The sequence below is a fragment of the Etheostoma spectabile genome, chromosome 8, assembly GCF_008692095.1.
Source record: "Etheostoma spectabile isolate EspeVRDwgs_2016 chromosome 8, UIUC_Espe_1.0, whole genome shotgun sequence".
Taxonomy (NCBI): Eukaryota; Metazoa; Chordata; class Actinopteri; order Perciformes; family Percidae; genus Etheostoma; species Etheostoma spectabile.
In genome coordinates this window covers 32,839,050-32,862,382 of record NC_045740.1, presented here as the reverse complement: position 1 = coordinate 32,862,382, position 23,333 = coordinate 32,839,050, and the positions used below count along the sequence as shown (strand labels likewise).

Sequence of the window (23,333 nt, the reverse complement as noted above, 5' to 3'; positions counted from 1 at the left end):
CTCTCATTCCCCTTGCTCTGGTGTCCCCCCCCCCATTCCCCCTGCTCCGCTCCCTTACACAGCAGGACCTCTAGAGGGCTGATTCAGCACTATTCAGCTCACAGACATTGTTCCTGGAATCGGATGGATCCTCCCTGGATACAGTGTTAATTATTGAAATCAACACTTATTAGTGGGATTATACCTCCATGTACAAACATTATAAATGATGTGAATTGGTTCTATCTGGACAGTGATTTGAGCAGCAGTGCTGGGACTGTGTGTAAGGTCAGCGGCTCTCAGATTGTCGGCAGTGTAACACTTACACTATTACATTAATATTTTGTTAAATGTTACTTTTTAAATAAATCCATCTTGAGGTACAACTTCAGTGTTTCTTTATAGTAATTTCTCATTTGTGATTTAAGTTGACTTTTAATTAAGTTGTGAGTTTTCAGATGTACAAACACCTAAACAAGCAGGAAACCAAATTAGCTCTGCAGATATAAACTCAGGAAATCATAAAATATGCATAACAAGGAAGAAACATGAAGACAGGATATGCTTCTTCAGGGGTTTTACAAAAGAAAAAATGCACGTTTTTAATGGTCAAAAGTCTTTATTTCGAATTGTGTAATAAGGCTTGAGGATCGTAACTAAAGCCAACACCAAAACGTGTTTTTTGTTTATTCTTATTGGGACTGATGTAATATGTATTATCATATTGGTACATGGCCAGAGTTCTGGGTTGATGGAAGCAGCAACTGCACTGTGTCAAGGACCTCCAACATACTATAAGAGTGTTTTTGGAAGGACAGACCGAGTGATAGGGTGACACCAGAAGAAGGGTCATCTTCAAAATAAAAGCATATTAGCTGAGATATCCTCTTATTAAAACGTCAGTGACTTAGAAGATCATTTTGTCATTGTATTAAATAATTAGACAACTGACATGCACGTTTTACTTTATCTTTACATACTCATTAAGACACACATGTGACATCCACATTTTTCGGTTTCCTGGTATTCCTGAAGTAGATTTTTCTAGTAGCTACTTAAACATTATTTCACTAAAATGAGCTCAAAACACACGAGATAATAACGAGCCGTTATTTACATGGATTTGCTACAGTGTCATTAAACATCCATATAGGATTAAAATAGAAAGTACATTTCCACAACTAAATGAAAAAAGATTGAATTAATCATTTATTTTGTTTTTTTGTTGCACAAAAGCGAATTTTCTTCAAGGAGGCTTTTATTTTGAATGTTGTGAGAAGAGGCGATATTTTCATTCAACTGGGCTTCAAGTGCGACACAGAGCATACCGCATTCCCAGATGGAGGTCAGGACAGCTGTGTGTACTGTGTATCATCTGTGTGTGTACTGTGTGTTATCTGTGTGTGTACTGTGTGTTATCTGTGTGTGTAGTAAGCAGTACATGGTGTGAGATGTAACTTTCATCTCGACCTGTCAGGGCGGAGCCGTGTTTCCGCGGGAAATGAAGGTAGGCTAATCTGTTTATGTCGTTAGACAAGGTCAGGCTGAGTTGCATTTCGATTTCTGGCAATTTAAAGTTGAATTCATTCGCAGCAAATGTAACACAAAACATAAAAATCCCACAATATCAGTTCTAAATAAGTCGAAGCAGTTATTTAATTCGGCCTACATGCTTCTTACCAAGCAACAATAAAACCAGATAAACACCAACTTTATGATGCGATGTTACGAGGTACCGCCTCCCACCTCTGTGTAGCTGTGTGAACAATGTTGCTGGAATCACTGAGCCACCAAAACTAAAGGATGATTTTAAATTCAAGATATGGCATATTAATGGATAGTATGCAAGCCGAATTTAGCCAATGGGACTTGACGCTCAGATAACGTCTGACACTGTGTCTGATAAGATGGGGACCTCTTCAGATCCGCGAGACAACGTTAAACTGCTAATTTACTCAAACTACTTGGTTAGAAGTCCGAGTTCTATGTTTTCATGAAGATGCAGCATGCATGTTAATATCGACTGCTTTGCTCCCCTAGACACTGTTTCAAGAATGAAAATGTATACACATCATCTGCAAAATAATAGATTACAGGAAATGTTAATCCCCAGCTCTCTGTATTCCAAATAAATAAATATTGTTTGGTTGAGACAGTTTGTTTTTCCCTTTCACAAAATGTATTTATAGCTTACATGATTATTCACATTTGAACTTTTGCAGCTTGCCCAAAAAGCATGGTGAAAGAAAAAGCTAATGATGGGAATTTCTACATTTTGGAATTGGCTGTATTAATGTAAAATGTTTCTCATTTCTATGTGTTTAAGTAGTACTCTATCCTGCCACTGCAACAAATATTTGAATAGATAATGTACCTGAGATAGAGTGAAAGAAACCAAACATATATTGAAGTTTTATATGGTTTTATACAATTTTTTTATTCTCTAAGATAAAGAAGGTGACAGCTATTATTAATATTCATGTAAGATCTGCTAAGACATGATAAGGATATGTTATCTCACATGATAAAGCCATTTCTGTTTTTCCTAAAGTGAATTAAACCATTCAGATGTCCAAACGTAGCCCTGCTGTGGAGGAGCCCCCGGACTCAGATATGGCTGCGATGAGGAAGAGGTTTTCCTCCGTCTGCTCCTCTTCCTCGGCCGAAGGAGACAGGGCAGCCCTCTATGACAGCGTTCCCATTTCTGGCGCTGATCCAACCGGTGAACAAGAACATGCCTATGCAGCTCTGCTCTGGTGAGATGATTCTGCTGCCTCCATCACTGCGTCCATCACTGCCTCCATCACTGCCTCCAGTGGCAAACTCAAGACCTATATAAAAGAGACTCAGATACAGTATTAGGGGACCACTAAGGTCTATATAAAAGAGACTCAGATACAGTATTAGGGACCACTAAGGTCTATATAAAAGAGACTTCAGATACAGTATTAGGGACCACTAAGGTCTATATAAAGAGACTTCAGATACAGTATTAGGGACCACTAAGGTCTATATAAAGAGACTTCAGATACAGTATTAGGGACCACTAAGGTCTATATAAAGAGACTTCAGATACAGTATTAGGGACCACTAAGGTCTATATAAAGAGACTTCAGATACAGTATTAGGGACCACTAAGGTCTATATAAAGAGACTTCAGATACAGTATTAGGGACCACTAAGGTCTATATAAAGAGACTTCAGATACAGTATTAGGGACCACTAAGGTCTATATAAAAGCATCCAAAGAGCACCATGTCATGGGACCTTTAATTTATGCATCAAAACATGGGAAAGGGATCTGAGTATTACACTGGAGGATGAGCAGGACAGAATCTGTGGGAATATTAAAACTATGTAATGCGATGTGATGCAATGTATCCCAAAATTAAAAAAATAAATGAAAGAAATTAGCCTCACGCACAATGATGATTATTAACAAGTCTGTCTGTCCAGTTGTCATCGTGCCCAAGACTCTTTGCTGAGCTCCAACAGCAGCTTCACCGGCTACAGAGGCGTCCTCAACTGGATCATCATTCTCCTGGTCAGGTTTCTCCGTCTCCTCCTCCAGACCGTATCAGAGTTACCAGACTCGTACTTTCAAGTTAGGAACCTAGGATTAATGACTAATTAGAATGATGGTGTCTGATTTTCAGGTCCTGACTCATGCTCACTTGTTCTTGGAGAATTTCATACAGTGAGTATATAGATACACACATGTATACTGTACATTGAAGTTGATCAACTACTACATCCTCAATTACAAATGTCCACACATACTGCATGTACAATATTATAATCTAATATTAGCTTCTAATTTTATTCTTATAAACAAACTGTAAATAAAATCAAAACCTAACACTTGTTATAAGAGAGTAGAAAGAGAGAGTGAAAGTTCAGTAATTATCATTGAAACAGTCCAAAAATCAAATAAAACATCAAAGCCCACTTTTCTGGAGCTTTCAACCAAATCAGCAGGTAGAACTGCAAAAGTTGTTTTCTAGTAAAAACTAAGTCAAAAACTCTTTTTTGTCAAACCATTTACAATTTTCCATATATATATTTATATCTACTTTTTCCTCCCCCTAACAGACATGGCTTTTTGATAGATGTCAAAAAGGTCTTGGAGCATCTCATTGAGGACAACTGCACCTGGCCGTCTGTCAACCTCATCTTAGGTGAGGATCTCTTTAGAGTGGACGGCAGCCCCAACACCAACAGGCACAATTACATTAGGTCGACTTTTAGATTTATCAAAATCTTCTGGATTTGAATCTGAATCTTCTGTTCTGGCAGAACAAGAGATATCTCTTTCATTCCACATATTCTTCTTTTGTGTCAAAGCCTAGTGCCTACATCACCCACAATGCAACAAGACCATGCTCACAAAAAAAGCCTGTTTCCACATGTCTGCCGTTTCCCCCTCTCATTTCCCCTGCTCTGGTGTTTCCCCCTTTCATTCCCCCCTGCTCTGGTGTTTCCCCCTTTCATTCCCCCCTGCTCTGGCGTTTCCGTCTTTCATTCCCCCCTGCCTGGTGGTTTTCAACTTCCCCTCTCATTCCCCCTGCTCTGTTTTTCCCCCCTCATTACCCCTGCTCTGGGTGTTCCCCCCTCTCATTCCCCCCTGCTCTGGTGTTTCCCCCCACTCATTCCCCCTCATTTCCCCCTGCTCTGGTGTTTTCGCCCTGTCATCCCCCTGCTCTGGCGTTTCCCCTCCCCTCATTCCCCCCTGCTCTGGTGTTTCCCCCACTCATTCCCCCTCATTCCCCCCTACTCTGGTGTTTCGCCCTGTCATTCCCCCCTGCTCTGTGTTTCACTCCCCTTTCATTCCCCCCTCCTCTGGTGTTTCACTCCCCTTTCATTCCCCCTGAACTGTTGTTTCCCCCTCTCATTTCCCCCTGCTCTGGTTTTCCCCCTCCTTCCCCCTGCTCTGGTGTTCCCCCCTCTCATGCCCCCTGCTCTGGCGTTTCCCCCTCTCATTCCCCCTGCTCTGGCATTTCCCCCTCTCATTCCCCATGCTATTATTATTTTACTATTTCTAGCCTATTTTCTCTAGGTGCAACAACAACTTTGGACCACGTTTCAAATTCAGCACATACAGTAAAGTTCCTGTTGCTACAGGTGACCCCACTCAACCCAGGTCTTGCCGTCTGATTGGCTGTAGCTCCCTGACAGACTGGGATGCTTCTCCGAGGCACCAGCGAGTGTCTTTGAACAGGTTACACGCTGATTTGTGAGCACAGAGTCAACGCTGAATTGTCTCTGATCTGAGGCTTTTTGCCAGGGAGCTGTAAAAACTGTTGCTAAGTGGAAAATCAGGGCTAAAGCTGTCTAGTGAACAAGGCGTTAGCCTGTCATTGTGAATTAACTAAATATCTGTATTTCTTTTCAGCTGCCAATATGTTCGCCGTTACAGCTTTGCTCCTCGAGAGGTCTCAGGAAAAGGTGAGACTGGTGCATTTTCTTTGGCTCTTTCATTTCAATAAAGGCTGTTCTGTTTATTTAATGCATCAACAAGCGATTTGTTGATTTGTATATTGGTGGCATATTGAAATCCTTAGAGGATGTGATCATTTGGAATCCTTAGGTCTTAGTGCTTTACAGATTTGCAATTCTTCAGTTCTGAAACACCAGAATGTAAAGATTTGGTGTTGTTGAAATATGGAAAAGGTCATGAGGCTTCTGGGTATTATTCTATGCTTGCGCAGAACCTGGGGGTGGAGCCTGGACAGCCCTTTAGAGGACATGGGAAAGGGATCTGATGAAAAGGACTGGGACAGAATCTGTAGGAATATTAAAACTACATCACGTGATGTGAGGGTGCGCCTCATTGAGGTCTAGTTTGCATCTCTTCTATTGGACTCCTCCACACTGTTTAGACTTGGTTTGAAAGACACACCAAATTGTTATGTAATGTAATGTAAGACAGAGGACGGCCAATTACTACATGTCCTGTGGTCCTGTGATAAGGTCCAGGAATTTTGTTGGATCATTCAAAAAACAAGCATTTGTCTGTTAAAATAATTATGATGGAAAGGTCAGCACTTCCATTTACTTGTGTCAGGGTACGCTGTCCCCCACCAACGGTCATCGTTTGCATCTCGCCAACCTGGGCTTGCTGCTGCTATTTCCTGCTGCAGTCATCGTACATGAGCATACAATATCCACAGGTAACAACTGTGCTTTAAACATGTGCATCATCATCAGCACTTTTTTTCTATACATAAATGCAATTTTATCAACTGCTAATGGACATCAGTTAAGTCTTTTTTTTGCTGGTTTCCGCATATTAATAACTTTGTAACAGCATTTTTCACATCGTGAAAAGTTGCCATCATCCTCAGATTTTGCAGTAAAGTTCTGTTAGACCAGTGATGTCTGTAAAGAAATGTGCTTTATGATGAAGACTGAAGAGTCCACAGGCACCGTGGGTTTTCTGTAATGTCTTCTGAATGATGTTGCACCACTGCTGGGATGTTTCTGTTTTTTTGTCCACCAGGTGGAGCGTTCTTCTCTCTCTGGTTCTACACCGCTCTGGGGATGAAGCTGTATTCATACCAGGAAACCAATCGCTGGTACCGACAGGCTCATTTAACTGATGCAGGTATTCTTTCAACACCAGAAGTTGTACGTTGTTTTTGTTGTTGTTGTTGTTGTTTTTTACAAATGTGCAGGTATATGTACTGTATATTTGTATGGTATGTATATGTTTATGTATTAGCATTATTTGTGTGTGTGTTTGCTTTGAGCATCACTGTGCCATAGGGTGTAGGGTGTAGGGTGGGCGTAGGAAGCTGTGCATAGCTGCAGAATTAACTTTCATCTGGGATTTCTTGTAAAATGCAAAAAAAAAATTAATTTCAGAACAAAAACTACAACTACTGCTTCTTCTATCTGTGTTTACAGAGAGGGACAAGAATGTTTCGGAGGCTCTAAAAGCCCACACGGACGAGCTTACTTTCCAAGGTGATATAACATTCATAAATTAATTTTGATTTCACATTAACTTGATATGATGTTGTTGTTGTTATGATGATTAACGTGACATGTTTTGTCTTCTGCGACTCTGTTTATCTTTTTTCAGATCTTTATTATTTCCTATTTGCCCCTACCCTGTGCTACCAGAGAGACTTCCCCTGTACTCCTAAGGTCCGCATCACTAAGCTGCTGCACAGGCTGCTGGAAATGGTGAGCTGAACAGTGGCACCGTTATTACCAAGGGGGGGGGGACTGTGTGCGATCACAGAAGGCTTGTATCATGTGTTGTTTGTCAATACTCAGAATTCCTTAATGGGGGAGAAAGGAACTACACACTATAGCTTTAAAATGTAATAAAGTAAAAACAAATTAACAAAGAAATAGAGTGAAATTCTATACACATTGGTGTATTTCCTTTTGTGTGTATGCATTTGCTGCATCATAATTAAACGAAAAGCATATGTTAAAAGGACAATCACTTCGCGTAGTTAAAAATTGCCTCATATTTGCATATCAATGTCTAAATGTGTAATGATCCATAGCTCTATGAATAATTAACTTGTTTAAAGGGCTTCTACACCTGTGACATGGACACAGCAAGCTGCGGTTTTAACATGACTTTGATTGATGCAGTGGACATATTGTTAGAGGGGACAGATAAAGTTGTGTCCAGATATAATGTGGGTGTCATGGATGAAAACACTACAGCTAACTGTGGATCTTTCTACCTTCAGGTGACCGTTATCCAGATCATGGTTGGAATTGTGCAGCAGGTACAGCAGCTGGCTAAAGGTCTTGCTGTATTGTACAATATGTCACTGTGTAGTATCAATATTATCAATGTACTAGTGCAAAATTACAGATCTATTTGTTGTATAGTGTATCATAACATCGTATGTCATGTATGTGTAATCTGTAGTGTAGTATGCTGTACACGTTGTGCCTGAAGTGCATATATCATGTTCTGAAAAGGTACAATGTCTACGTACATACAGTACATGTCCAGTATAGTATACTGTACCCAATATGAGAAAACACTGGTATATTGTGCAGTGATGGAGTACTCGAGTGCTGGACTCGGACTCAAGTTCGACTCGAGGACTCGTACCTCAACTCCGACTCTTCTTTGGTGACTCGGACTTAGACCCGGTCTTGAACTCAAGACTTGACTCAGACTCGACAGTTGGTGACTTGACTACAACACTGACATTGAGTATGCTTTCATGCACACCAATAGTCCACTATTATTCTTAATATGACAATATTCAGAAATTGATACAGGTCATGTAAACAACATATTCCGGTTGAGTATTGAGAATAAGATTGTGGGATATTCTGGTATTATTCTGGTTTTAGAGGCATTCTTTTAAACCCCATTGATGGCAGGCCTACTGGCCAACACTGTAGGTTAGTTAGTCACTAAGGGAGTCATCCACAGATACAGGTAATCTTAACACTCACTAACATTAAAACATGATGTATAAAATCATACCAACACCTTTTTATTATAGTTTAGTGTTCTATGCACTGAAAAGGTATGAAATAAAGGCTTCAGGCTGTTATTGGAAGCCCTGTTTAATATGCAACTTCACTTTATAAAATATGGAGCTCCGTCTCTCTCTAGATAAGGGGTCCTTGGCTTTTAAACGTTGAGGAGGTGTAGTCTTTTACGCGGTTCTATACTAAATACATTTTCTTTTTGTCCTCTCAGTGGATTGAACCCATCTTCCAGAGATCAGAAAACTCCTTCTCTGTGAGTGAAGCCCAATCCTTCTTAATTGTAAATATTAGAGCAAAATCTGTATCCATCTGTGGAATTAACTTCTTTTTTTTAAATAAATCTTGTACATAGAGTATGGACATCACTATGAGAGTGGAGCACCTGGTGGGACTGGTGGTGAGTTCATTTCACATTACATATTGACTCTTGGTGACGTACATTTTTCAAAAAATGAATCCATTCAATTTATCCTGTTTTTTAAATAAAAACAATAAAATATCAAAACATCACATGAAGAGACTGTAAATGTACATGTCTATAGTAAAAGAAGATGATTTGTAATTTTCTGATTTTTTACAGTTATTTTTTATCCCTCAAGCTGGAATGTTATTGTTTTTTACAGTTCATTTTACAGTGTAATATGTCAGCGTGCAATTATGTAGACAGATGTGAAGAAAGTAGTCCCAGATGGTGGGCAATAATACTAATAATAATAACAAAGTACGGCGCAGGAGGAGGAGCATGTTGGGGCATGATAGTTATAGATCACGTTTTCATCTTACAGGACACAATATTAGAGATAGAGATAGATATAGCAGAGATTACTGTTAAATTGTATGTTGGTGTTGGTATTTGTTCTTGTCAGGCACCAACCCATTTCCTCTGGCTCCTCTTCTTCTTCTTGAGTCACTCCTACCTGAATTTCTGTGCAGAACTGCTGCGCTTCGGTGATCGTCATTTTTATGGCGACTGGTGGTCAGTTGCACAAAAACTATTTATGCACATTGTGTTGTTTTTTTGTTGCTCATTCTGCGCTGGCTCATGGCCTTTCATCTTTCATTTACAGGAACGCTACAACTCTGATCACCTTTTGGGAGAATTGGAGTATTCCCTTTCAGAAATGGTGTCATAGGTATTATGAAACATGTCTCACGTTTCACTGAAATGACTCAACCGCCAAATAATTTCCCCTTTTTGTCTTTTGCTTTCATGTCTTGTTTGTCTTTGCTGTGTGTCTCCACTGGTATGAAGACATGTATACACTCGGCTGGTGGAAGAGAATGTGCCCCCGTTACAGGCAGAGTTACTGGTCTTCCTGATGTCAGCTGCTCTTTTAGAGGTACAGTCTGATATCGCAGGAAACGCTCTTTAACTAAACACATGAATCACTATTAGAGCTGGGCCATATGGAGAAAATCAAATATCCCCATATTTTTGACCAAATACCTTGATATCAATATTGTGGTGATATTGTAGGGTTGACAATTGGTGCTTTTGACACGTGGGACGTGAGCCCCCGTCTCCTGGGTGAAAGCCCTGTGTTGTTTGACCCATCCGAACGGTGTGTAGCTGCTCTCCCCGCTGCGTTCTACCAACACGCCAAAGACTTTTGCAGTAGAGAGATAAGAGGGCTATTGGCCCAAACTATCAATGCAATACTAACATGCTGCCATGTTTTTGTCCTCTCTTCTCCACAGTATTTGATTGCTCTGCCTCTGCATAGCTGTCGTCTGTGGATATTCCTCATGATGCTATTCGAGGTGAGAATACCAGACCAGTGGCAGTTGGGGGTATTTACCTGGAGGGGGCTACAGGCTCTGAGGGCTTCTTCATACACAATTGCAATGTGAATGTCCAGCTTAGTGCACTTGACTCCATCAACAGCTCAGCTTGGTTTCTTAATCTATTTATCTCTATTTTTGCTAAACAAAGGGATCCACAAGAAAACCCCTTGGATTTACTGTAATAGATGTTTTTATAATAACTATGTATCAAATGACAACGTAAAATACGCTGGGACAATAGGAAAAATTGCTCACTTGAGGTGCTGAACGTACAAGGAATTATCACTTAATATCCGCATCTTCCCTCTTTACGGAGCTTTACAGTGACTTTCAGCTCATTGTTTAGCTGTCCGGCCCACAACCTGACTGCTTCGGTTCACGCGCACTGAGATCAGAGAAAAAAGCTGTAAAAACCCGATGTACACTACCACGTCAGCAGCAAATAGCACATAAACAAAGTTAGTTACAGGCTGGGGTAGAAAGTGGAGCATTTAGCAGCTACAGAGACAGATGTTTACCCCAGAGGTTGGTGGAGACCAAAGAAGAGCTGAAAGGATAGTGAATATTAGACTTAAATTAGAGCTGGCCAAAATCTTGATATTATCATATTGCCCAGCTCTAACTTTTCACCAGGTGGACACAAATTTGACTCCAAATTAATGATATTGTTGCTTTGTAACTGCTGAAAGAAGAATCTATGTTGAATGTGTGTAATGCATGGACCCGTAACTCAACACATTCTCACCCCATCTTGTAAAAGAAGAACAGGACAGTTGGGTTTAGGAGAAGAAGGATGGGACAGTTGGGTTTAAGGAGAAGAAGAACGAGACAGTTGGGTTTAGGGAAGAATAACAGGACAGTTGGGTTTATGAAAGAAGATGGGACAGTTGGGTTAGGAAAGAAGAACGAGACAGTTGGTTTAGAGGAAAGGATGGACAGTTGGGTTTAGATAAGAAGAAGAGACGTTGGTTTAGGAGAGAAGAACGAGACAGTTGGGTTAGGAGAAGAAGAACGAGACAGTTGGGTTTAGGAGAAGAAAACGAGCAGTTGTTTTAGGAGAAGAAGAACAAGACAGTTTTGGGTTTAGGAGAAGAAGAACATGCACAGTTGGGTTTATGGGAAGAAGAGATGGGAACGTTGGGTTTAGGAGAGAAGAAACGAGACGTTGGTTTAGGAGGAGAAGGATGGGACAGTTGGTTTAGGAGAAGAAGAACGAGACATTTGGTTTAGGAGGAGAAGAACGAGACAGTTGGGTTTAGGAGAAGAAGAACGAGACAGTTGGGTTTAGGAAAGAAGACGAGACAGTGGGTTTAGGAGAAGAAGAACAAGGACAGTTGGGTTTAGGAGAAGAAGAACGGACAGTTGGGTTTATGAGAGAAGGATGGGACAGTTGGGTTTAGGAGAAGAAGGATGACAGTTGGGTTTAGGAGTAAAGAACAGACAGTTGGGTTTAGGAGAAGAAGATGGGACAGTTGGTTTAGGAGAAGAAGGTGGGACGTTGGGTTTAGGAGAAGAGAGAAGAGACAGTTGGGTTTAGGGAAGAAGATGGACAGTTGGGTTTAGGAGAAGAGATGGGACAGTGGGTTTAGGAGAAAAGGATGGACAGTTGGGTTTAGGAGAAGGATGGACAGTTGGTTTAGGAGGAGAAGAACGAGACAGTTGGGTTTAGGAGAGAAGATGGACAGTTGGGTTTAGGAGGAGAGGATGGACATTGGGTTTAGACTGATTGATTTACAATATTTTGTTTGTTTTTTATGTAGTTTTACCTGGCAATATATATATATATATATATATATATATATTTATATATCTATATATATATCAACTGTTTTAGTTTAGTTTGTCATTTTGTTTTTATTATGTATAAAAATATATTTCACTTCTTAATTGAGTGTTAGTTTACTACCTGCTAGAAACATTTAAACTGTTAGGGACACTATGTCATTACTGTTGGTTCTTTGCAGATTAAATACTAACGGCTGTTTTATTTTTCCACTTCTTTTATGATGAGAACACACATAAAAGTGGCGTGCTAGTCAGAGCTGACCTTTGCGTTTTTATGAGAAGTGATGAATCCCAGAAATAACACTCCATCAGACCCGATCTCTGCACTCATCTACTGGTAACGCTCGACAGTAGCAGGGTTATGTAATGCACCTGGTCTGCCAGGAGGATTTGCAGTATGTGCACACACGTCCATTGGTGCGAGAGGACAGCTATGTCTTTTGCTTTTAGAGATCTAATTATTTTGTATTATTTATGCCATATAAACACCATATTAGACAGGTAACTAAGAAATTGAATTTTTCTGTTGGGACTCTTTCTGTTATGCTCGTGTTATTGATCAGTGTGCTTCCAAAACTACTCGACTAACCCTCCTTTCTCTTCCACCAACCAACTAAGACACAGAAGTGTAGAGCTACAGAAACATTCGTGTCCAAAGCTCCATCTGATTGGAATAATTTTCAAAAATGCTCTTTCATCTTACTATAAACTGTAAATATACTTATAAAATATACTAAAAATTGTCCTAAATGTAGTTTGCTATTACTGATCCTCTCTATATATTGTATGCAAGATTAATGTTAAGCTCTTATTATGCACAAGTGTGTGTGTGTGCGCTGTTATTTGTCTTTTTTTTAGATTTTTTTGTGTTAGGAAATATGTTCTGAATATGTTTGTATTGTTGTTGAGGACCCACTTGTAAAAGAGATGGGTTCATCTCAAGGGATTATTCCCAATCAAGAATTTCAAGATGATTTCAGGACCATGACAAACAAGACTTGTCACATGACGGGAGAAAAATAAATCCTCCATATGTGTCTTTTCTGCCCCTCCAACTTCAAGCTATAGTGTGTAGTTTCTGTCGCCCTCATGAGGAATTCTAATTAGCTTTGTAGCAACTCATTTGGCAATGACTGGAATGTAACGGACGTTCATTAATATCTAAAAGTTACGCAGTTAGCTTTAACATGTACTATAGGCTGGGCACAGTGAGAACCTTTATTAAATCATTGGATCTTCTCTTTCTAGCTTCTGGTTGCAGTATTCCTCACAAACTATTTCCAGGGAAACTATGGCAACGGCTTGGTGTGGCTGTGTCTGCTGCTGGGCCCTCTTCTGGCTGTGATCACCTACTTTCACGACCACTACATCAGCTTCCATCGCTATGAGAATCAGTCCTCCTCTTCACCGTGGACATCAGACCAGGGGCCTCCCAGCGCAGTTTTCCTGCAGACGCACTGATCAAGGAGATGGGGTCTGAAAGAAATTGTATTTTTATTTTTAAGTAGACCAAGATAAGACGGCTGTGATCCAAAGCTCAATGAAGTCTACTCATGTCTGTCCAAGGATCTATTTTGATGTTTGGAACTCTTTTTGGAGTTATCATCCACAACCTGTACCCAATTCAGCAACATATATATATATATATATATATATATATATATATATATATATAAATATATATATATATATATATACACACATACATACCAGACCAGTGGCTCTCAAGAAATCATCTAGCGACCCCCTTAGGGGTCTTGAGATGATTGGAAATATTGGAAAAGAGTACTGCTTGCAAATGTTCTTACTATACTTGTACATAATGTTAATGCAATAAACAACTGATTCAGTATTTCTGAGCCTAAACTTGTACGTCTGAATATTGTTGAACATTAAATGTCACTGAAAATGAAAGTGCAACATGGCGAGGCTTCAGCCATCTCCGCCACAGAATTAGAAAGTAAAGGTCCCTGTTATCATGATGAGGAGCACAGACGAGGCTGCTGCTTACACACCGCTGTTACCGTGGGTTACGGGACTCTAGTTCATCTACGTAAGATTCATGGACATGACCCAATCAGGAAATATAAGGAATGGTTGGACCTCATGGTTCAATGGGTCTAAGTGTGGAGTGATTTAAAGCATGTGTACCAGCCAAGGTCTGCATAGGCCATAATTATAGTCATCTGGCTTGTTATTTAATCATAGATGCTCCGCCATATTTACGGTTTTTATATTATAGCATTTACTGAGTCAAAGAGGCCTACCACTGGAAGCTGTGTACTATTCAAGTCAAACTTCCTGTTGTTACACTTTTAGTTGAAGCAACATTGTGTAACATTGGTATTTTGTGTGATTTGGCATATGTATATGTAACTACAGTTTCAGAGTAAATAAAGACAGCTGTACACCTGCAATTGTTATTATTAGAGCCTGCTAGGGGTAAAGGATTAATAATTTTAAAATCTAAATCACGATTAGCTAACGGTAAAGACCACAATTAATCAAATGTGCAATATTTAATTAATTGTTTTGTGTAACATTGGGTTTAACAGTTTTTATTCCTCTTTTTATCATTATTTACTGTTTTTCTCACAAAATAAATGCTGGAATAATGTTACAGAAATGTCCTATTTTCAGTGGATTTTTCATTCATGTTGCATGACTTTATTTAACATGATTGTAGAGGGTGCAGTGTGTAGATGCTGCTGTTGAACTGAGGCGCGTCAGAAACTTCCGTTTACAGGAAAGTACTGACTTTCTTTATTGGAATGGTTTTTGTTCTTTAGCGTTTGCGATCCTTGTATAAGAATATAGAGCAGCTTTGATAGTGTCTCATGTTTTATCTGTTACACAGTAATTACTGAACTTAAGCTATACTTTATATATTATAATCCCAAATCTTTCAGCCCTTGGGGCTTACATTACTAATGATAAAAAAAATAGCTAATGCAAAAGCTAACACATGCAGCCAATCCTCACACAAGACAACACAACGTGGTAGTCCAACAACAAGATGGCCAGCTCGGCGTGAAGCCTTTCATTACATAACGAGATTTGCTCGGTCAGTCTCTTCTGTTTTAGATCTCAGGAGAATGTGAAGTTTCACTGGGGTGTTTGTGTAAAGTCAACCCACGGCATTTCCCTGGGAGGAGGGGTACATGACCCTGCTGAGCAAAAGGTTCCCAGCAGCTGACCCCAAGAACCTCCAGAAATGGTAACTGCCAGGATTTGATCCCTCAAAACTGAAAACTGTATGTATTTCCTTTCAACATTCAATTCCTCAAAATAAATAAACAGGTTTCCTTGTCAGTATCATAATAGTTTATACAATGTCAGTTGTGCAGCCTGACCATCCTCCAGCGCTGAGGAGTTAGGTCTGGTAATTTAAGACTATGGTCTGTTACTATTAGATCTTCCCAGGAGATGGAAACCAACTTTGGAGCTCATTTATATTATGTGGGCCTATTGATATTATATTTAACTTTCCTGTTTTTATACATTCTTTGATACATTTCATTCCTTGCTATAACAATTTCCATGGTATATTCTATTTCATCTGCATCTAAAGAGACAGTACTGTGTATTTGAAATGAATAAAGTGATACTTTAGGTGATGATGGTTACCATTGTGACCCACAATCCTTTGTGCAATGAAGAAGACCTACCCTAGGTCACGTGATATTGTGACTGAGGCGGAAATGAAAGTTCATTAGCGTTAGCAGCGGTCCATAGCTGAAAAAGGTACGTGAAAGATTACATTTAAGCCTAATTTGAGGGTGTTTTAACGGATATAACGTGTTGTGACATAAACCACGTAACTACCAATGCAGTTTTACTTGTTGTCAGGCGATTAGAAGAGGTTTTAACGGCATGTCATTTCATAAAAAAGCCCTACGAAGCTTGCTCGCTAACAGTTAGCTTGTTGTGGGTGAAGGTAGCCAGAATCTGCCACATCGGACCGGACGTGTCGCGACTTCCTTTTCAAAATAAAAGCCTCAGTGGTGGGGCAACATGTATTGTTTGGTATACAACATTGTGGAGAGCTATTTATTACCATTTACTTTTAGCAAAATGATGTTTGTGGTTTCTTATGTGCATTTCATTAGTTGTAACACTTTATATTTATAGTTTATGTTTGCCAGTTGAGTTGTAGTTTGATGAAAAAAAAGGACCGGAAGCCAATATATTATTTGCCTCGCTTGACAGTGATGCATTGAAATGCCTTGATCATCTTCCGTGTTTGTTTTGTGCGCATCAGCCAAGGGTATTTAAATACGAGGACAATGAAATGTGTTTAGCAGGTACAGTTAAATCGTTATAAATCTACATGAAGTTTGGCCTGCATCTTCTGAGTAACGTTAGCGGATTTAGCTAACGCTGCGTAGCCGCAGGTCAGCTTGTTTCACAAGGTTGACGGAAGATGCTGGGCGCTTTTGTTGTTGTTGCTTAGAGCTGATTGTCTACAGTCGGGGTCAGACCTCGGGGGGTCATTTGGTTAATGCAGCACGTAATAGGTCGCATGCGTTATGGCCAGGTCACATCTGACCACGCATCACTGGGTTTTGGCTGGTCTTGGGCTGAGATGCCAACAGCAGTCACCTTGGTGGGGCAGCGAGAACGTTACACTGATAGGATGAGACCTCCCTCACACACCACTGTTAGGGTTAGGGCTCTTCTCTAAATACTAAGTAAGGACCGATATTAACACCAGCTCCAGACTAGAGATCGCTGCTTATTGTCCTTGCATATGTAGTTCAGGCTACGTCTCTGACTTTGCTCAAGGTGATGGGGATGGGGTCTAACTAAAGTCTGGGCACTCTGCTGGCAAACACATTTCTCCTTTTAATTAAAATGTAATTGGCCCAGCTGCTAAATATACCTATATATATGTTGAATTTTTCAAAAGGCTTGTTGTGATGTTGTAATATTGTGTGTTGTTGTGTTTCAGAGCTGTGAGGTCATGGCAGCTGCCAGCGTGAGCAGACCTGGCGTTGCCCAGACCACTGAAAAGTCCCAGTTGATCTTGAAAGGTAATGATCTTTTTTTTTGTCATCTCATTGACTACTTGAGACAAGGTTTTCCCCCAGAAAAGTTGTTTAGGCCTGTCAGTCAACAGGTAACATTAGTAGGCAATAATCAATTATGGTCACCTCATCGATGCAGAATTGTCCAGGTCTCTATTGCCATGCATTGAAGCAATTCCCCCCCGACACACGTTCCTTTTCAAATTAAAGACAAGACAGGAGAATGTCCCATACAGCAGTGTTACACCCAAAGCCTGTCTGTTTTATCTTAGAAATTCTCTCCAATAGAGTAATAGTTATTATTACGTGTAGAAAGCATCAGTGCAGGATATAAAAATGCCACACACACACACACACACACACACACACACACACACACAGACACACACACACACACACACACACACACACATTTTAACCATTTATTTATGCCCACATGAAGAAAATGGTACAGGGACGCAAATATTACAGATGCACTACAACACATATGCAAACTCATGGACCTGTGGTGTGCAGCAGGTCTTCACAATATCACTTAATAAGCGCAATACTCAGTTCTTAAAGGTATAAGTAGCAACGTCTCCGCCATATGTGGTCCCTACCAGTGATAGCAGATATGGCAGAGTACTCTTTAAGCTGTCTAGCCTCTTTTTGGTCAATCCAAGTTCTTGCAGCCCTCTAGCAGTGCTGAAACATGGATGGTTTTACCTGAGGATGTTTGTACATTATTACTGAGGGTGGAACATGGTTTGATATGTCTTCCACTGTGAGGTCTACGATTCTGTCATGACATGCTAAATACATTCCTTTGTAGCCATAGCAACCATTTAGGATGTGGGACAGTGTTTCAGTGACCTGTTCTGTGATGCAAGTAATGAGAACCTGAGTTGTGGGAAACCAGATACCTCCCTAGTACAAAGTCTGTTCAGCAATGAAAATGTTGAAGTGTCCATGGGCAAGACACTGTGTGAATGTGCATGAATTTGTGTCTGTTGAGCCGGTGGCACCTTGTATTGTACTGTAGTCTCAGCCACCAGTATTTGTGTGTGTGACTGGGGGAACGGTGCTTGTAGTGTAGAGTGCTTTGAGTAGTCCTTAAGAAAAGTGCTATGCAGTCTGCATTCTGGCCTTGCGGTTGCTCTGGTATAAGCTTTTCCATTTGGGTATGGCAAATCGGAGAAAATAAAAGGAGAAATGTGGAATTGAACAGGTTAAAAGTGTTAAGTGGGGGGGCCTCTCTCAGGTCCTCAGGCACCATACACCAGGGATGGTCTCTCATAATCGGATTTGAATACAGAGCTGCTTAGTTTCGGGTTTTTTCTAGTTTCATTTAAGCTTTTCTGTTTGCACTTCTTCGAAAACCTATTCCAGGGTTTCCTCCAGAAAATCAGTTGGCTAGTGTCTTTTTTGTTTTGTTTGATCCGTATCATTATGTAATCTTACACCTCTCTATTCAGCCGATGTACTCCTTCATCACAGCTGTAGCCTGTAAAGGAATGACAAATTGATTGATTAATGCAAAATTCACTTGAATATAGGATACATTTGAATCGTCCCAAGTCAGGTTTAGTAACACACAAATGATCCAAGTCAGACATGAAAATATCTGATTCACTGTGATTTCTCTCAAACAGCATCTTTAAAAAACAAAGAAATCTATGTTACTTACAGAATGGAGCGGGGGACACAGATTTATTCCACTTTCCATTGCAGTGTATATGCGTATAATATGAAGAATGAGTTTGATAAGAAAATCACGTATGCTCTGTGATCTGTTAATTATTGCCTCACCTCTGTGCTGCATGCTAATAACTAATAATAGTATTATACACTTGTAATTCATTATGTCCCTGGGTATTTACCTTGGAATTGTAGTTTTACATGTATACATAAATACGTGTGGTACCCCATGTTTCCTTCTTCTGACCTGCCGGGGCCGATAAGCGACGATACCCGTTAGCAGCATTAGCAGCATTAGCAGCATTAGCAGCATTAGCAGCATTAGCAGCAGCTGTGAGTTTACCATGGAACAGCGAAAACACGAAAGGTGGAGCAGTATGTCCTGCATGTCCCTCACCTTTCAATTGTTGGCAACTAATCAATTAATCTTTTCAGCTCTATACTTGAGTTTCAGCATGCAGCACTAGAGTCTCTACTACCGGTTAGAAGTTTGGGGACACTTACAAATGTCCATTCCACTCTATTATAGGCAGACTACCAGCTGATCTGAGTGGGGGGGCTGATCTTTAAGGCAATATCTACATTGCCCATTAGCAGCAACCATTCATCCAATGTTCCAAAGGTTATGTTCACTAATCTGATATCATTTTAAAAAACTAACTGAGGAAACATTGGAGAACCCTTTTGCAATTATATACAGTAAGCACAATATGGAATCTGAAAACTCTGCCCTGGTCACTGATCTCCGCTGGTATCCTGTCTGTAATGGAGTGCAATGGAAGTTTAAGTGACCCCAAACCTTTGACCAGTAGTAACCCCTCAGTGTCATTCACTGCTGATCATTTGAGCTCTGACTCATCACATTTACCTCACTATTGATATACTCTCCACCACTTTTTAGTGTTGAACTTATCTCAACCCCTCCTACCCCCTCTCACTCTTTGTCAAACCTTCTTTTGATTCTTCCATTTCTGAGATTCTTCCACCTCTTACTTCTTACGCACTTCTCCTCTTTAGAGGTCTGCTAATGTCTTGTCTGTAATAGGTAGGAGTACAAACAGAAGCCTTTCTCTCTGTCATCATTTATTCATCCATCGGTCCTGATCAGACGCACCCTGAGAAACACTGCCAGGCCGTCTGTTCCTAAGTTTGCAAACCAGAACTGATTCAGGACGAACAAATCGGCTCTCATTCGACTGGCACATGCTGGAACAAGATTCTCAGCCGGCCTACAAAACTTCAAAGCTACTGAGCCTGTCTTAGCCCTGCTGTAGGCTTTTACCAGAGTTGCAGAGTTTCCAACAGTGCTGTGATTTATTGAAACATCTCAAAATGTAGAGAGGTGTATTCAGAAAGTGTCGTTTCATCAATTCTCTTTAGGAAGCAACACATTACAACACTACATACACAAACATACAAACAACACTACATTGTTTTTCCTACTCTTCTCTCCTGGGAACTTTGCACGTTATTAACAGGATAAATCCTGCACTCACATCTCAACTACATAGTTGTCTCAAAAGAAATGTTGAAGGTGAGAGCTTAGCCTCAAGTTTTGGTTCCTTTTTTGTGTATAAGTTAACGAATTAATCAGGAAGTTTCATTTTACACGAGAATAACAGCAGCAGTTGTACAACTTGTTTGGTGCATATTCTTTTTTAGGTTGTTACAGTGTCAAGAACACTAAATCTCCATTAAAAAATCATTAACCTGAAGTATTTTTAGGCCGCAGATGCTCTTTATTGTAGGCATTGAAAGTCCTTGAAAACTCCTGCAACGTTCCATCAGGCCTGCCGTGTGAACCCTCCCCTCCAGTGTCCTCATACAAGTTTTATGGCTGCTTTTTATTTAACATGGAGGTCCCGTCATGACAATTGAATTTTTTTCCTTAACCTCTGTCTAATGTAAATGAATGAAAGTTCTACCACAGATGTTTTTTTTCTTGCTTCCACTAGATGGCCATGTTTCTATTTGCCTATTTGCTTGCCTTTCCAGCAACTCAAAGCCATGCAACTTACTAATTATAAGCAGGTTTTGAGTAACGTGTACTTAAAACAATCAGTATGCATAAAAACAGACACTATTCTCCCACAAGGCAATACACAAAGGAAATGGACTCACAGCTAGAAAAAAGTAAAGCTAAGTGTGAATGGTAGTAAAACATAAATGAGTCTAGTTTGTTTGTCTTTTTATCCAAGAGAGGTTTTTTCTTTCTACTGTTTATGAGGCTTTGATAACAGTACATTATATTGTGTCCCATAGCTGACCTTTAGCACCTAACAAAGTAACTACTTGAGATTGAAAGGGACAAGACTTCAGAGGTAGATGGTACAGCGAGGCACAGACCAGCAAAATGCCAACACATTTAGCAGATTCCAAACAGTTTTTGTACTCTGCTGTATTAGACTGTTCCTAATTGTTTTTACCTATGATCTCCTAACAATGGAATCAGGTCCCGACATATTTCCCTTTCACACATGTAGCACACAGCAGGAGATTGTCCAAGTCAGCTGGATTCTGCCATTCTGGAAATAGCTTTGGTTTAGATAAGGAATGGATGCTGTGTAGGGCGTACAGCAGACAGGACATGCTGTGGATTATGCTGACTGATTTAGACATTTGCTCTCTCATGCAGCTCCGCTGGGTAATGTCTAGATAATTTCAGGTTTGCAGCACATGCATAAAAGGGGCTTACAGTATCACATACACACAGACAGACACGCCATTATAGTAACTGGTCATAAGACTGAGAAATAGACACATTTTCCGTAAGCTCTTTTGAATGAGGATGCCGTTGTGACAGATCTCTGGGTGTCTTGCAGTTTGTTCCAGAGTAATAGACTAATTTTAAGCACCTTCACAAGATCAGGATCTTATTCTAGGTACAGTTGCAGTAGATAACTACCACCTAATAACATGGGGTCTGACTGGTCATTAGTCAGTGAGCAAGGCAGAAGTAATTTAAAGACAACATGTCTAAAAAAAATAGATTCCTTATTTTACTTTGAGGCAGTACTTATTTAAAGTCTTATGTGAGGATCCTGTCTGCTGTGTTGTGGATAAGCTGGTTTGTGTTTCCTCTGTTAGATACTTAAATGAAAGGCCTTCTGTTTGCCATGACCTAATTGTAGGAGCCCAATCTTACTGGCTGGCACAGAGGTGGACAGCATGTAATTTAAAAGAAATTGTGGATGAGGTGTGGATTTGAAAGCTAAACCTTTGACCTGTAAGACCCAAATAAAATATAAATACATTTCCTTATTGTGGTTGGACTGTCAGTGTGTATCTAAGTATATTCAGTTTGATCCTTTTCTTTGTGACACTCTGGCCAACACAAACTATATTTGGTCCTTTTTCAATAGATCAACCAGTTTTCTTATAAATCTTTACTGTTTTGTTTTGTGTGTGTGTGTTGTGGGTGTGTGTGTGTGTGTGTGTGTGGTGGGGTTTGTGTGTGTGTTGTGTGTGTGTTGTGTGTGTGGGTGTGTGTGTGTGTGTGTGTGGTTGTGTGTTGTGTGTGTGTGTTGTGTGTGGTGTGTGGTGTGTGTGTGTGTGTGTGTGTGTGTGTGTGTGTGTTTTTCTCAGTGGTTTCAGCAAACCCCAGTCTCCAAGCTGCCAAACCGTCACTCACGTCTTAGCTCCTTTGTCGAGGTGACTGCAGACGGACTGTCCAGTGAAACCAAAAAAACAGGCAAACGCAGCGACACCTCAACTGCAGGGGAATGAAGACCTCACCCTGTGAGAAAAACACCATTACGCATACATACATACATACATATACACACACATACATACATACATTACATACAGTGGTGCTCAAAAGTTTCATACACATGCTTATTTGACAAAAAAGAGGAATAAAAATCATGTTTTGGAAATTTATTTTAATACCTAATTAAAAAATGAGGTAAAATCCAACCTTTGGACACCAATTTTCTTTGTGAATGAATAACGTATTGTAAATAATAAATGTTCTTATTTAAAATACAGGGGTCATAAGTATACATACCCCTATGTTAAATTCCCATAGAGGCAGGCAGATTTTTATTATTAAAGGCCATGGGATACTTCTATAAAATCATCTCTCAATGCAATCAACCAGTATTAGTCTAACTGAAATAAAACCATGCCTATCTCTAAGCATGGTGAAGAGTATGTGAGGATGTGGGGCTATTTTAATTCTAAAGGCCAAGGGAACTTTATCAGATCATAATCCTGAATCCAGGAAATAACTGGCCTTTAATAATAAAAATCTGCCTGCCTCTATGGGAATTTAACTAGGGGTATGTATACTTATGACCCCTGTATTTTAAATAAGAACATTTATTTATTTCAATACGTTATTCATTCACAAAGAAATTGGTGTCCTTAAAGGTTGGATTTTACCTCATTTTTTAATTTAGGTATTAAAATAAATTTCCAAAACATGATTTTTTTATTCCTCTTTTTAGTCAACTTAAGCATGTGTATGTAAACTTTTGAGCACCACTGTATACACACACACATACATACATACATACACACACACATACATACACACACACACACACACACACACACATATACATACATACTTACATACATACATACATACATACA

General features: G+C 39.9%; 2 protein-coding genes across 4 annotated transcripts in view; both read left to right on the top strand.

Moving 5' to 3' along the window:
* Positions 1–1,278: 1,278 nt before the first annotated feature.
* LOC116693415 (diacylglycerol O-acyltransferase 1) lies at positions 1,279–13,889 on the top strand. Its single transcript, XM_032522387.1, has 18 exons — positions 1,279–1,486; positions 2,531–2,735; positions 3,436–3,523; positions 3,636–3,676; positions 4,072–4,157; positions 5,372–5,424; positions 6,044–6,149; positions 6,479–6,583; positions 6,886–6,945; positions 7,064–7,167; positions 7,692–7,730; positions 8,669–8,710; positions 8,810–8,854; positions 9,324–9,433; positions 9,525–9,590; positions 9,710–9,797; positions 10,156–10,218; positions 13,276–13,889. Exons 2-18 carry the CDS (start codon positions 2,548–2,550, stop codon positions 13,486–13,488), a joined length of 1,497 nt encoding a protein of 498 aa, XP_032378278.1. The 5' UTR covers positions 1,279–1,486; positions 2,531–2,547; the 3' UTR covers positions 13,489–13,889.
* Positions 13,890–15,684: 1,795 nt separating this feature from the next.
* The window catches only part of LOC116693389 (NEDD4-like E3 ubiquitin-protein ligase WWP2), a 51,607-nt gene continuing 43,958 nt past the window's right edge, over positions 15,685–23,333 (top strand). For 2 of the 3 annotated variants that reach the window (XM_032522328.1, XM_032522326.1), the window contains exons 1-3: positions 15,685–15,771; positions 16,979–17,060; positions 22,320–22,472. The gene's annotated coding sequence lies outside the window, so the exon portion shown is untranslated. Of the gene's footprint in view, positions 15,772–16,240; positions 16,332–16,978; positions 17,061–22,319; positions 22,473–23,333 lie in introns of those variants that run through there. The other variant, XM_032522327.1, reaches the window with a different exon arrangement.